This window comes from Pithys albifrons, chromosome 2 (assembly GCF_047495875.1).
Source record: "Pithys albifrons albifrons isolate INPA30051 chromosome 2, PitAlb_v1, whole genome shotgun sequence".
NCBI classification, from domain to species: domain Eukaryota; kingdom Metazoa; phylum Chordata; class Aves; order Passeriformes; family Thamnophilidae; genus Pithys; species Pithys albifrons.
Window position 1 is genome coordinate 74228752 of NC_092459.1, and position 15036 is coordinate 74243787.

Here is a 15036-nt window from a genome sequence, read left to right on the forward strand (position 1 = left end):
GCATGAAAATGTAGAGGAGGAAGAAGAGGAATCTATGCTCCTTGAGGCAAGCCTGCAGAGTAGACCTGCTGAGCACGTGTTAGATGGGAGAGGAGGTAGGGACAAAGGGGATTAAAACTCATCCAGGGTATCTGAGCAGAGTCTGGCACCAGTAGAATTGCCTGATGATGCACGGTGCGTGTTTGCACTCGGTTAAGCATAAATGTTTATGGGTTGGAGGAGGCCATGAAGAGAAAACCTTAAAATCAGAAGGCAAGAGATGGCCAAAAGAATGCTTAAAATGAGAAAAGAGGTGGATATACCTCATAATTAGATATTTATTACAATGTAGAGGAAAGTCAGAAAGGTAAATCCTGTCTGTCCTCAGAGTGCACTCTAGCCAGAGACACCCTAGCCAGAGGCATCAGGGGGATGCTACGCTTGTCAGAGCTGATCTATGAATACTGTTCTTAGATGCAGTAGGTTATTTATTATGGATGGTTGAAACCAACATGTCATAATACATCATCTCAGATACTTAAAGGTTGAGTGTTATTCCTTTAGTCTTGCAAAAATGTCTTGCTTTTCTGCTATCCAGTATGTAGTTTCTTTCTAGAACAAAATCTGGTTGCATTTTAAATTTCCCTTAAGCTTTAACTTAATTTTGAATTGTGCCTGTACTGCAGAAGAACTGAGAAGTCAAAAGAGATTGGGACCCCTAGAGAGTAAATAAAGCAGATGATCTTTGTGCTGGCCCAAACCTCCCCCTCTATGGGACAAGGCTGCATTTTTGTTTTTTCACTTTAGATCTGGTGCCCACTTTCCTAACATCTCCATTAGTATGTTCTAGAAATGTCTACAGTATTTTCTATTTTTCCTATATAGCAGGGTGGAGCAGTCGGAGCAGCCTCACTTGCTGTGCAGCAGGGTGACCAGATTAATATCTTTAGCAAAAAACTGTTGAACCCAAGATCTTTTAAGTACCACTTTTTCTGAAAACTTTCACAGGTGGTCTTCACCATGTAGCTCTACTTAGAAGCTAAACAGACAACAACTAAGGGTAGAAAACAAAGCTTGGGCCACATATGCAAGGACTAAAAAGCTGCAAATGACATGTTGGCATCTCACAAGTGACTTGTGAGAAGATGGGAGATGATGTGGAGCCATCACAATTGTATGAGGCAGTTGTTTCAGTCCCTGTGTGGTCCTTAGCCCAGTAGAAGTTGGAGTTAGTGGTGTCTGGTGACAAGTCTAGTTCGCTAAAAAAATCAACTTGTGAGATTGACCCAGAACTGGAAAGTCTGGGGAAAAAAGGGTAATGTTAAAAAGTATGTTTCAGGATGGATGAGCTGAGAGTTTCAACTTTATTATGTGTGCTGTGTGAACCTCCAGTCAGTGGGTTGTGTCCAAGTATGCTACAAGTGGGTATGGGCCTGGAGGACCCTGATGGGAAGACCTTGAGCATCAGACATTGTACAATGCTGACTGCTTGCAATTCTGGTCAAGAACTGCAACAAATCAAAGTCCTGATAGAAAGCAATATAGCAATTGGACCATGCAGTGTGTCCTCTGTTACGTTGTTATGAAATCTCAGTGTTTGCCAAGATGGATGCAAGTGCAAGTATTAATGAGATCACATTTTTTTTAAAAACCCATGATTCTAGCTTGTAAAGTCACAGATAGGCTTAGAATAAATGTTTTGAGGAAGCAAACATATGTCTCAACAAACCTTTGTCTTTCTGCATGTTTCTTCTGGGGTGGTATTTCCCAAGCTTTGCTTGATGAGCATACAGTTTAAAAATTTCAATTAAAAGGAAAGAAGGTTTAAAAAAATACCAAAAGCTGATGCCTGCCTATGGTGACAGCATGGAAGCCAGCAGCTCTTCCAGCATGGAGGCAAAGGCAGGCTGTAGCTGCAGCACAGGCGGTGTGTTCCCTGGAGTGCTGCCAGGGATGGGCACACAGCGATGCTGGGGGAGGACCAGGAGGGGAAACAGCTCAACGGATGTGCCAGTGAGTCAGCTGGCTTGGGGCTGGCTTGGGGCTGCTTGCCACAGAAATCTGCAGCTAGGAATGACCTAGCTCTGGCAGTTGTCTTCCCTGGGGAGGTGACCCGTGGCACAAAACAAGGCTAGGAGAGGCTAAAAAGTAGCGTGCTTATAAAGCTATCTATATTCTCAAAACAGGGGAATGTTATGTGGAATATAACAGAAAGTGAGAGGCAATATACAGTACCCATACAGGTGCCACTGCAATGCATTCTTTTAAGAATTATGAATACAAAGCAAATGGCAAAGAAAATAGAAATTCCCAAAGGAAGAGAAGGGAAAGAAAGAGAGAAGACCAAGAGAAGAAAGAAGGGGACTTTTATTTTTTTTTATAAAACACTGGTACTCACAACATACTTACCCTTTCTTGACCTGCCCTGCTAGTGACAGGTCAAGTGATTTTGCAGCTCTGATGCAGCAGGCTGGTGATGTATCAGTCCTTTTTACCTCATGCTGGTCAGATTTTTGTAGTACTCATTAAAAGGATCAAAGCCACACTGTAATAATTACATGAATGTAACAAAGGTTTTATTTATTTGATTGGTTTCCCCCCCACCACCATCCCTTGGGCTACATTTACACTTGGCTCGGAGAGGCAGAGGTCAAAGGAGAGTGTATTGAAAAATTTAGAGGGGATATCATTTTGCACTCTTGAAAAATCAGACTTTAAAGACCCAAATAAGTTGCTGCATGGCTCAGCTGTAACATGACATTTAGTATGTGTCGCAATTCTTGCTTCAAAATAGAGTTTGCCAACTAGGACAGCACAGGGGGCTTGGCAGAGATAATGGATGGAATGAGACTTCCAGCTGAAGGAATGAAATAGTGAAGTCTATAATCAGAACGTGAGTAGCATTTTAGGGATGATTGTAAAACACTTGGCAGAAGGAAGGCAATGAAAGTTTTTTTGAAGGCTTGAGAAATGAGAAAGCCCAGAATTCTACCTGTACTGAAATGATACTGAGAAAGGATGCAACAAACCTGTGCTTCTCTAGACTTGAAAAACATAGTGTTGTGCTGGAGAGAGAATAAGGATCCTCACTAGACAGTGGGGCATAGAGAAATGGTGGCCTATACCCTGAAGAGCTGACCATTAAACTTTGTAGGGACATAAAGTCAAATTTAGGGAACAGACTTCTATACTAACAGTATAGTAAAAGACAGACCATGTGAGGGAATGGGGCCCATTTTTGGAGTAACCTGTTCTAGGCATCACATCTTTGTCAATGCAGAGTGGTTCATAGGTGGCCACAGATGCCCTGTCACCTTCCCACAGACTTCTGCTGTAGGCAGGATATCATCCCCCATGATGAGCTGAATTACCAAGGCAGCTGACCAGGCAGGGCAGGAAGCGTCAGTTACAGGCAGAGAAATGTGTGCTTAGTTCCATCAGGCAACCTAAGTGTACATCTGGGCACTGGCTCTTCACAGCAGGAATCAGGCTGCTTTTCATTTCAAAGGCACTGTGTGGTTCCTTCAACTCACCCACCAGCACTGCCTCTATTTTGACTGAGTTTATCCAGTTGCCTCCTTCTTACTGTATTTTCTTCTCTATGTTAATTAGTACCCAGTGAAGTGGAGATAATGTTGCTCTTGGTCCCCACAGGTGGAGGTAAGGAAAGGATTTAATTTCAAGGGACTCATTAGGGACTTCAGAACTCAAAGCATATAACACCAAGTCACTGCTCTAAGGGTGACCACAACTTACTGTGAACCAAAAGAGGAGAGACTAATAACTGCCTGTAAAGGGCTACTGTGGGACTACAGCAATGTGTGGTTTTTTCTGAATATATGGCAAAGATGTTTGTGTCTAACATCTCTTCATTTCCAGCTGAAAAATGATCTATCTTCTTCCCCTTCCACTTGCTAAGTGTACCACCGATGGGAAGAACATTAAACAGATAACTTCCTAGTTTTAGGGCACAACCTGTCAATTAGATTTATTTTATAAAAAACTGTATATAGAAACCATATCTGTTAACTACTAAACTTAGTATGTTAATTTGACTTATATTTCTGATTGATGCAGGTGTTATAATTAAGAGAAAAAGTGGAGAAATTCCATGTCCATTGGCAGTTGAAGCCTTTGCTGCTCACCTTAGCTATATCTGCAAATATGATGACAAATACAGCAAGTAAGTAAGAATATGTGCATGCATGTGTGTATTCCTTTCACACCTTTGCTCTTCCTGCAATGTTTGAGTTCTTCATGTTGAGCTGCATCTGAGGGCCCAATCCTGCTTTCACTGAGTCTCTGACAAAAATTCTGTTTGTCAAAGATCAGAAGGTGGATCTGCACAAGGGCAAGAGCTGCATTGCTAGTGTTCTATCTGCACATCCACCAGTCAGAAAAAGATGTTGAGACATAGGTCCTTAGCATCTTGCTTTTGAGACATTTGAGTTTCGAGGGTGAGTCAGCAGGCTGATGCTCTTGGCCACATCAAATTGAAGGTTAAATAGAGAATTCAAAAAGGGGCTACCAGCCCCTCAAATCTCTCAGGCTAGCTCAGCTCTCCACCCCTAGCAGGAGATGATGTTTACTTGATTATCTGTCCTGGTGATATTTGTGTCACCTGGAGCCAGAAGAAAAAAGCCATTCAGTTGTGCATGTAAACCTGATCTACATGATCATAGAGGGCAGAAGGTAGAACTTTTGACTTCTGAATTCCCACTGGGATCCTCAGTGTTAGCTGTAAAAGTAGCAGGGAGAAACAGAAATGAGTAAGAACAGCAATAGTGAAGCTTGGTTATGGGAACAGCAATGAGGTGCAGAAGATTTCAAGAACTAAAAATTGAGGAGAGAAAAAGCAGCATGGAGTTTTAAAGGCAATTCTGGGCAAGGCAGCAAGAATTCAGTAAGAGGGGGAAGTGGTCACTAGAGACTGATGTTGGGATCTGATTTGAGGAAATCAATACGGAAAAGAGCTGAGGTAGTAGATTTAAATGGTTACTTTAAAAATGGAAGTAGAAAAGTGGGAAATCTTATGACTGAAGAACGAATATTCTGGCAGTCCTAGAATTAGTCAGAACCTAAATATAAGGATGTCAATCCTTTCCAGTTCTGCGTTATGGAGCAGTGCTCCACACACCAGCACTGTGCACTCTGGCTCTACACCCACATCCTCCCACATACTGTTGACAGCAGCAGAAATCATTCTTTGCTCACAATAAACATGATGAGAAGCACCAGTAAGCTTCCCAAAACTGCAATGTAATGTGCCTGAGGCACTTTTTTAGTTATAAATTAATGGATTCAGACCCACAGCTCTCATCATGTGGATGTTTGTCATAGGTAAGCTCAAGGAATATTTATCAGTACTCTTAATTACATGGAGTGATACAGAGTTGAGTGTGTTGCTGAAGCAAGCAACTTCTTCCAACTTCTTCAAGCTCAGAAGAGCATCTGAGAGCAAGGAAGTCTGTTCGTTTAGAGACTACTAGGAATTTCCAAAATTGTGAATATTAGCTGTAAATGACTGTTGAATGCATTGTACAAAATTTCTTAAAATGGTACTTGAACTAGGTTTTTAGTCTTCTGCTTCTCCTTTGTGTCTGGGGTTATTTCTTGCATCCCAGCTGCAATTGTTTGGCTGAACAGTGTTTTTCTCTCCTCTCTTGGCTTTTTAGGTATTTCATTTCTCACAAACCAAACAAGACCTGGCAACAAGTATTCTGGTTTGCCATCAGCATTGCTATAAATAATGCCTACATCCTCTACAAAATGTCAGAGGCCTACCACGTGACCAGGTACAGCCGCGCACAGTTTGGCGAGAGACTTGTAAAGGAGCTTCTGGGCTTGGAAGACACCTCACCCTCCCATTGATGCATTGTTCTTGGTGGCATAGGCAGGGGCTGGAGGGTAAGCAGAAGATACCACACCTGGAGTGGCAAAGCAAGGAACTTGTGACACCACCACCACCACCACTGCTGTCATCCAAAAATGCCAAGTGATGCCACTAGAGAGGTGGAAACTTTGTTCCTGGTAGCAGCTGGATGCAAACATGTTGTGCAGAAAGTGCCACTGGAAAAGCTGACACAAAATTGCATATGTGAATGCCCTGTGGGAATCTGTACACCCCAAAAAGACTTGAATCATCATCTCAATACTATTTGTTGAACAGGGTCATCTTGTGAAGTTCCTCTTGGGCCAAGAGCTTGTCCTAAGCTGGCACAGCTCAGCAGTCCTAGAGGGGTACTACAGACAACTCTATATCTTACTGGAAGTTATTGAATTCTGGGACAAGCAACATAAGTCTGCAGATGGGCTGTGGCTGAGGGTGCCTGCCAGCCTGGAGGGCATCGCTGCTGTCCTCCCAGAGTCATAAACAGAGCAGTTCAGATACATGAGTACTGAAGCAACCATATTGACAAACAAAACCTTCACAGGCAGGCAGCCAGGAACTGAGGACCAGTCAAGATTTTTCTTTCTGTGTTTTTTTTCTTTTTCCTGTTTTTATTAGTGTAATGTAAGGCAATTTGATCCCAGTTAGTACACAGAAAGATTAGGAGAAACCAAATACATTAGTGAATTTAAAATGAAAATACATTACATCAATTTTCTTTATTAACCAGGACAAAACATTTTATACACAAACAAACAGTGATTAATACTGTAAGCATTAACAGTGAATAAACCATTAAGTGATACTGCCTCACATCTTAACTGCCACGGTCAGTGTACAGGTGAGAAATCAGAGTATAACAACTATTTTTTTTTATTTCAACTGTATCTTAAGTGTTGCTTAAAAAGCTAATGCAATGGACTGTTAAGGTTTTAGGAACAACAGTTTCCTGCTTTTTCTTTTGTAACTGTCAAGACTTTTTTGTTCCACTTTAGAACTTCATTTGACAAACAGTTGGCAGGAAGAAAAAAAAGTCACTAATAGCTGTGTGTTGCCCATTATCACTGTGGGGTGTTCTGTAGGATTTCTTTTTGTTAGAATTCAGGGCTTGTCACAGTAGTTGTAATTAAGCAGATTACATGTTTAGCAAAATAACGTAGCATTGTGTTTTACAAAAGGAAGTCCAGTTGCAACCAGACCTTAAACCTCGCAAAAACGGAGCAAGCCCAAAGAGTTCTTCTGTTCTTAGTAACACTGAAGAGGACAAGCATTGTCATGAGCTGGTGGCCAACACTGAAATGCCATGTTTTGGTCCTGGTGGAATCTGAAGGCCACTGGAGCTTCATAAAACAATGTGCACGAGAGAGGGGTATGATTGAAATGGGAGAATCGATACTGAGGTGAAATAGTACTCTGCCCTCTACATTTCTTTGATTTTAGTCCACAACACAATCAGTGAAAATCTCTGTATTCTAAAGGTTAGCAGTGATGAACATACACAGAATTGCATCAACTTATGTGATGAGAAACCATGTTGCTTCGAGGTCCAGCTGGTTTAGGTCCCCAAGCCTGAAGAGTTTTACCGAAGAATGACTTGAATCAAGAGGAATGGAGTGATAGATTTATCACTGTAAATCTCACCAAGTTATATGTGTCTATCTGGCAAGAGGCAATAGAGGGTAACCAACATGAATTTGGTAACTCCTCAGATTTCCTCATTATGCAATGTGCAAATGCAAAGCATGTAACTAATAACACAGAGAAAGAATCCAGCAGGGGTTGGTAAATTAATGACTAGCCCACAGAGTATCCTTGCACTGACAGCTTTCTGTTGCCACCAAAGTCTTATTTTTTGGAGTAGACTTAGAGGCAGATCTCACTTGGTTGCAAGGAGACTAAGGGAATGGCCAACTCCATGGTGGGTCTACTTGTGATACAGCCTGGAGCCTCCCCACACATCCTGCTCCACCTACACAATGTACAAAAGTGGGATTCCTAAGCATCCCTTTTCACTTCTCAGTCCACAAGGTCTCCACCCAGAAACCATGGGAGAAAGGACAACACCTTGTGCACTGAGGCCTCCTAGCCTTAAAAGGAGGAAGAGTGTTTGTACCTCTCTAGTCCTTGACAATGTCAAGCTGCATAGGAACCCAAGGAAGAGTTAAAAACTTTGTAGCCCTGCAGAGAACTGAGACTACCCCTCTTCAGACTGTGTGTGATAGCTGGTTCTTGTCAGTCTTGTAAATATTCAGAGAGAGGAGCTAGCCTGGAGCATGAAAAACAAATGTTCAGCAATATAAGCCCAGAGTTTCCCTTTTCCAGGAAATTTCCAAGAGGTACCAAAAGGCAAATGGTGTTTTTATTGCTCCCTGCTTTAGACAATGCCAGCTGATATTGGATCAGGAAGAGTAACTACTAGTTCATTATATCCCGTAATTTTTTATGGGACAATAAAGAAAGGTCTGGCTGGAACTTGGCTGATGGGATGGCTTGAATGAACAATAGTTGCTTCCTTGCACTGCCCTGCCCTGCTGGAGCATTTTGGAAGGTACCCACTCTCAGTGAAGATGACGTAGTTTGCAAGACCACCTCGGAGCATCTTGACATTTCTGAAGAGTAGGCAGAGCACTCTCCAGCTGTACTGTGGGCCCCTGGGATAAATCTGGAGCCCTTGGCCAATTGTTACATTACTATGTATGCTTAAAAGCCTCGATCTAGGCCATCCCATAAGGAAAATGCCTTTTCTTTTTCAGGTGAGAGTAGGTCTGAGGCCTTGGAAAATTTAATTTGTCACTAATGTATGCTGTTAATTATGTGGATTATTTACTTGAGCTCAAATCATGAGGTCCTAGCTTTTTGCCTCAGGGACTGGGTCCTGAGTAGTTTTCCCTAGAATTGGTGTTGATGGGGGATTACACAGTGGCTGACTATTACAGGGAAGATGCTTTAGTCTCCTTTTCAAAGGAGAAAAATGAAGACAAAATTATAGCTTTGCAATGAATTTCATTTTCTTAGCCTTAACCATACCTCATCATTTTGAGCTGGTGTCCTAAACATGCACAAACATTCCATGAGTAAGCAAAAATATTTATATATATATTTATATGTACAAAATGCCTGAATTTTGGCTCTTGAAGCCAACAAGCAAAAGCCACCAAAGCATAGTCTAGATATACAGATGACTCTTCCCCCTCATCTTTTTTGTTTATTGACTGGAAGTGGATAGGGTTGGGGAAAGTTATGATTTCTCCTTGTTGAAAAAGTATCTTGCACTTTCTTGTTACTATAACGGAGTCAAAGTAACTAAGGAAGAAATTGAATTGTTTTTAAAAGGCTAAAGTTTGTTAACTGCAGCTCAGCCTGTGTAGCATTTCCTTTACTGCAAACTGGCTTACTCAGATTTGGTTCCCCACCTGCTCATAACACTAAAGCTTCTCCCTAGTTAAAGTTGGGGGGAGGGAGGGGAGTTTAGTCTCAAAGCAGTGCAAGGATGCTAGTTATAGTGTGTATGTGTGTGTGTGTCTAATTGTGCAATGGCTTGTGAAATGATAGTTTGGGTTGTTTGGGGGGCTTCTTTGTAGCCTTAAGACAATCTGAGTAAGAGACCATAAAACTCAGCAGTAGATAAAACACAGTAGAATTCTCAGCCAGGTCATAGAGGAATGTCTCTAAACTTTCTCAGAAGAAAAAAAAGTTTGACGCTGAAGTAGCCAAGGCAGCACAGCACGGCTCGTTTCTCTCCTGCTGAATGCAATTTTCATTCACGTGTACTTCTGAAAACTGCTAATGACTTATTTATGGTATGCAAACTTTGTTTCAAAGAACTGAGACCATCAGTAAGACATACTGACCACCTTCTATGCACCGTAATTTCAAGAAATGTCTGTCGTGCCACGATCCATTCTTAGAAAACATTTCTTTTCCCAGTGTGTGATACAACACTTACTAGAGCTTAGAAGCCACTGTGAAGTGGTTTCCACTGTCGTCTCAGTTGAAAAATGCTTCAAGGGCTTGCAGAAACTATGCCACTTTTTACTTCAGCCCATCTGTGCAATTGACACTAGGGCACAAAATAAAGAAATCTCATCTCCATTTCTATTCTCTATCCCCAACCCTTCTATATTTACAAGTAGTCCAAGAATCCTAATTTATAGTAGTACAACCTAGTTTTCTTCAGATAATTCCTAGAGAAAAAGTAATTTAGCTGTTGCCAGGCTGACATTAAGGACAGCAACTCAAAAAGCATTCCCATTCTTTATGTCCAGCTATATTTCCATGACCTCTTTATTTCCTTTTTTTTTTTCCTGGAGAGGTTATTTTCCTTCTAACAATTATTTAGTAGTCTGCCTTGAGCTAGTGAGTAGTGAAGGAAGCCTCCAGTATCTCATTCTTACATGCCTTAGTCCCCTGGTCCTAGAGCTGATTGTAAGGATTATACTGCACTGATAATTCTGTGCATCTGTTGTACTTTCCAAGCAAGGATTGCTCATGAGACATCATTAGCTTCTGAAGTAGGAGCTTCCCCTTTCCTATTTGACACCAAGGCACAGCACAGATAAGGTGAGGTGATGAAACTGGTAAGTGGAGTTTGCACTTCTGAGATTAAGGCCATTTTCTGTGTTTTCAGTGACTCGGTTCTTGTTCAAAATGCACTTTTCCAAATTAGAAATGAGAGCATGCCAAATATCAGTTCCCCTGTGACGTAAGGGCTGTGAGACTTAGCACAGAATCCTTCATGCTGAGTCAAAACCAAGCTGCACAGAAAGTAAGAAAAAAGCATGGCAAAACATAGGACCCCAACCAATCTACAGGAACTTAGAGGAGAAATGGAGAGTCTGAAGCTCAAACATAGTCCAGCAATCAATGTGAAATTCAGACAAAGAATTACTGAGTTGAGAAAAGTCACTGAGACTTGGATGGCATATGAAGCCTTCCATCCATTTCTGTTGTGGTGTTTGCCGTGGCACTTTCTTCTTGCTAGGACTGATGTTAGACTGGTTGGTTGTAAAACAAGAGCTCATCTCTGCCTGAGAAAAACATTCATGCATAGAAGGACTGTTAGCAATGGTTCAGCAAGGCAAGGAACTCTAAGCTCAAAACAGGTATATATTCAGCCTAATATTAACTAGGATATTTGCACTGACATCTGGTCAAATGCAAGCCTGTCACCAGTGCTACTTGATACGTATTCATTCTTGTAACATTTCTTCCTTAAGCTACCTTTGTTTCCAGAAGCACTACAAACTGTAAGCATCCCTGTATCATCATATCACTGTTGGGAAACAGTTAAGAATTGCTGTGCTTTGAACAAAAAGAGTCTCCTTTTGACCAACAGCTCTGTCTCTTCAGAAATCTAGCCCTGGAGAAGTTTCCTGCCCTATGCTTTCCTTTGCTTCCCTCATTCCATGCATTTAAAGCACATCCTAATCATCCCACAGGTTCTTGGTCAGTCTGCAAGAGTTGACAACAGACTTGTCCCTTGAGTTTACTTTTATAGCATTGCTTTGCTTCTCCTCTATTGCAGTTCTCAGATGAAACAGGGTATTGTCTTTGAAGCCTGTACTGATGCAATCACTGTGAGGGTGTTGCCTACTTTGCCCCCTTAGTGCTGCCCCATCAGGTTCATGTGGACACAAAGCATCAGCACCACCACACCCCCTGCTTCAAGTGGAATGGCTGTAACAGTCCTCTGCTCTGGAGCAATGTCAGAGAGGGGCCTTTGACAAGGTCTGGGGAGCTTTTTGTATTTTGGTTTGGTTTTTTTAAACCCTTTCACTCTGATGGGTGTGATGAACACCTTTTAGGTATCACAAAAAGGCCTTAAGTGGTAGACCCCTTTTATATGACTTTTCTGAAGTAATAATTGTTTGTACGAGATGTCGACATGGTCCACATGATATATAAAGCAAAAATCTTACCCATGAAATCATCATTTGCTGTAACTGAACAATCCTTGAATGCCTGGGGGACCTGGATGAAGAACCTAGTGGGAGAGAACCATCAAGTCGTGCTGTAGGACCACAATGTGCAAGACCTGACTGGATAAATAAATGAGAGAGAGAAGTGTAATTTGGGATCCAAGCTCCTTGGACAAACAGACTTCATAGTCAATTAGTCTCAGAAGTTTTTCAGAGGAAGGGAAGATGCCAGTCCTATGCAGTTTGTTCCCAGCTCTGGCAACTTTGTTCCTAAAATAAAGAAACTGGCAAATGCTTTCACGCTTCAAGTATTTACAGTGTGCTCTGCACTTCAGAGCATTTTGACCTATTTCCAGCAGTTCCCAAAAAAAGCCTAGAAATTGAAAGGCAAAGCACAGTACTCTAAGTTCAGCTGTCCAGAACCTCAACCCACTGGTGTCAAAGTCAATTTATAGTCTTGTTCTCGGTCTGTGTCAAGGTGTATGCAAAATGTGACTGCTGAACAGTGTGCATGTCTCTATGAAATGGAGTTACTCATTTGATGGAAAACAGTTTGCAGGTGTCTTGGACTTACTTTTGCAAGTTGGATTTTTCTTCTAGTCATAAACCAAAGCTTTGCCTGGCATTTCAGTACCCTGACATAAAAAAAAAATAGCTTGACCCCATGATCTGGGAGTGAAATTAGAGATAACAAAACTCAGGTTTATGCCAGAGATTAATCTGATTCTTTAAAGGTGAGGTTAATCAGCATGGTCTGACGCAAGGAAAAGTTCAAGGGGAACAGCGGGTTTGAGAAGGCAGAGGAAAGTTCAGAGGCTGGGCACGTGGAGGGAGAAAAGCTGGGTGATCCCTTCTAACTCTCAGAATTCCAGCATGTGTACTCCCCTTCCCTGCTGCCTTTGAATTGAAAAGGCTGATGTTTAACACAACCAGTCCTGCACAGCTGCTTTAGCAACATAAACCCTGCTTTAGCTACATCCCTGGCCTCACTCCCTGCCTTTCCTTATACTATACATGTTCAGTAGTCATCAGCCTTGGAGTCACAGCGCTGCTGCATGTCAGCACAGCATGGAAGCAACAGACTGTGGAAGCACCACAGTAGAAACAGGAACAATGGGGATTCTGGAAAAGGAATCTCCCCCTTGACGTTTTGTTTTCATTTATTTTCAATGTGTGCAACTTGCATTCCATCAAATGCAGTGATGGTACCAAACATGAGGATGGGCCTTAGCTGGCCAAGGGCTTTCAAGACCACTGAGCTGTGCTCACACCATCAACTGCAGTTCTGTTGCAAAGTTCCATATTCTTTATAATTCTAAAGATTCCTGTTGAAAGCCTAAATTCCAGAGGTAAACCATACACTGCAAATTGCTTTTTCTCCCCCCCCCCTTTTATTTTCTTTTTTAAAACCTTCTCAAAGCAATTTTATAACAGCCAAGTCTTTCAGGTAATGCAGGTGTGTGACGTCTTCATAGTAAGAGATACACAACTGTATTTCTGCATAGGAGAGGGAACTACTTTTGTGACACCAGTTTTGTTCTACACAAAGGCACGCTTGCAATAAATTTTTACAAGTTTTGTACACCATGAGCTAAATTCTGAGTTCCAAAAATGTGAAGTGTGGCAACAATAACAAAATGGATTTATAGTATCACTCTGATATCTTGTCATGTGATTTTATTTCTTCGACAAAGTTTGTTTACAATCAACAACTTTGAAATACAGTCAGATATATTACCGGTTGCTTTTCTGTCTCATTCTTTTCTGAAGTAGATGGGGAAGATGTTTGGTTGTGTTCTCCTTGTAGGTGGAGGGATGTAGACAATATACTGCAAGATAAGCCTTGTTGGAGAACATGTAATGGGGCTACAGTGGGTCTCTGCCAACAACCACAATAAAGATGTCCCCCACACCTTGGGCCTGTGCCCCTCATTTCCCCGTGGCCACAAAGCCTCCGGGGGAGGGCAAGCTGCCCGGCACCCTCCAGGTGTGTGCAAGTGTGGTTCAACACTGACCTCTTGCTGTGATCTGTTGGGCCACTGCCATGTCTGATTTGCTCTGTTTCTTCATAGCATCTTGCATTTTCCACATGGAGAAATTTAATCTAAGTTGTCCTAAGAGAAAGCCAAATTTTCAGGGAAAACAAAACATTAACAGCAGCAACCGGTAGCAAGCCCCTTGACCTATTTGCTATCTCTATGGACCCAGTCCCCAGGAGGGGACTATTTATTAGAAGTTGCTTGGCACTAAAAAAAATTCAACACAGCCAAGATCTCAGAAATCTTTTTGACATGTAAGTAGCTGCATTGACAACCCTTAATGTGCTGGTCTGAAAGACAGTCTGGACTCTTCACACAATCAACTCTTCCAACAAAGAGGCTCCTTTTCTCCTTTGCTGTGGATTTTTTCACTACAACAGTCACTGCTGTGTAGCAGGGGAGGAACCCACCATTTTTCTGCTTTGAGATGTCACATCCAAGATCAAGAAGTGATCCAACCACAGTGCCTGCCTGCAGGCTGTCTCATCCCAAGTGAGTGCAGAGGCTGGAAACATGTATGTGCCTCATCAGGGTGATGAATCAGCATGAACATGCCCTGAGGGGTATTTGGGCTCCCCCAGGTATGAAGAGCCACACACAGCACAGCACCTGCACTGCAGGTGGCTCCCTGCACCACTCCAGAGGCACACACAGCAGGAGGGTCCTGAGGAGATGATTACAGCACCCTGCAGTGTGAGCAACCACACACCAGTTGAGATTCACACCAGTTCAGCTGTGCCATAAACTAAATGAGAAATGAGAATTTCTTCAATTCCTCTGCCATGGTTGGAGTCACGCACAGCAGCCCCGTGCTTTGCTCCCTGGATGTGCCGTGACCAGAGCTAATGCTCTGTGTAATCAGGCCAGATGATCAGAGTTGCAATAAGCAATGCCTTTAACACACTAATTGAATAAAAGAAGGAATTTAATTTGTGAAATTATGAAATCCAGGATCTGATTGACACAGAGACACACACACACATAACCTCAGTGCTGCCATTTAAAACATTGCCATCCATTCAGATCAGGCTAAGGTCTGCAGTAACTCAATCTCCCCTGGAATTACTCTCAAGAGAATTTGCAGTTAATAACTCCAGCAATGTGGTCTTTCTTAATTAAGCCAAACTTAACATTCCCTTTTGCAGTGTTTTCTAATATCCTGTTCCACTTGTCCTTCCATTTCCAGAGAGGAACAGAGAGGAAAAAAATG

General features: G+C 42.1%; 1 protein-coding gene across 1 annotated transcript in view; it reads left to right on the forward strand.

The window, feature by feature from the left end:
* Positions 1 to 13545, forward strand: part of PGBD5 (piggyBac transposable element derived 5) — a 71437-nt gene extending 57892 nt beyond the window's left edge. The window contains exons 6-7 of the mRNA XM_071549532.1: positions 4057 to 4162; positions 5655 to 13545. Of these exons, the coding sequence (XP_071405633.1) occupies positions 4057 to 4162; positions 5655 to 5850 (302 nt within the window). The 3' untranslated portion in view covers positions 5851 to 13545. The remainder of the gene's footprint in view (positions 1 to 4056; positions 4163 to 5654) is intronic.
* The last annotated feature ends 1491 nt before the right edge of the window (positions 13546 to 15036 follow it).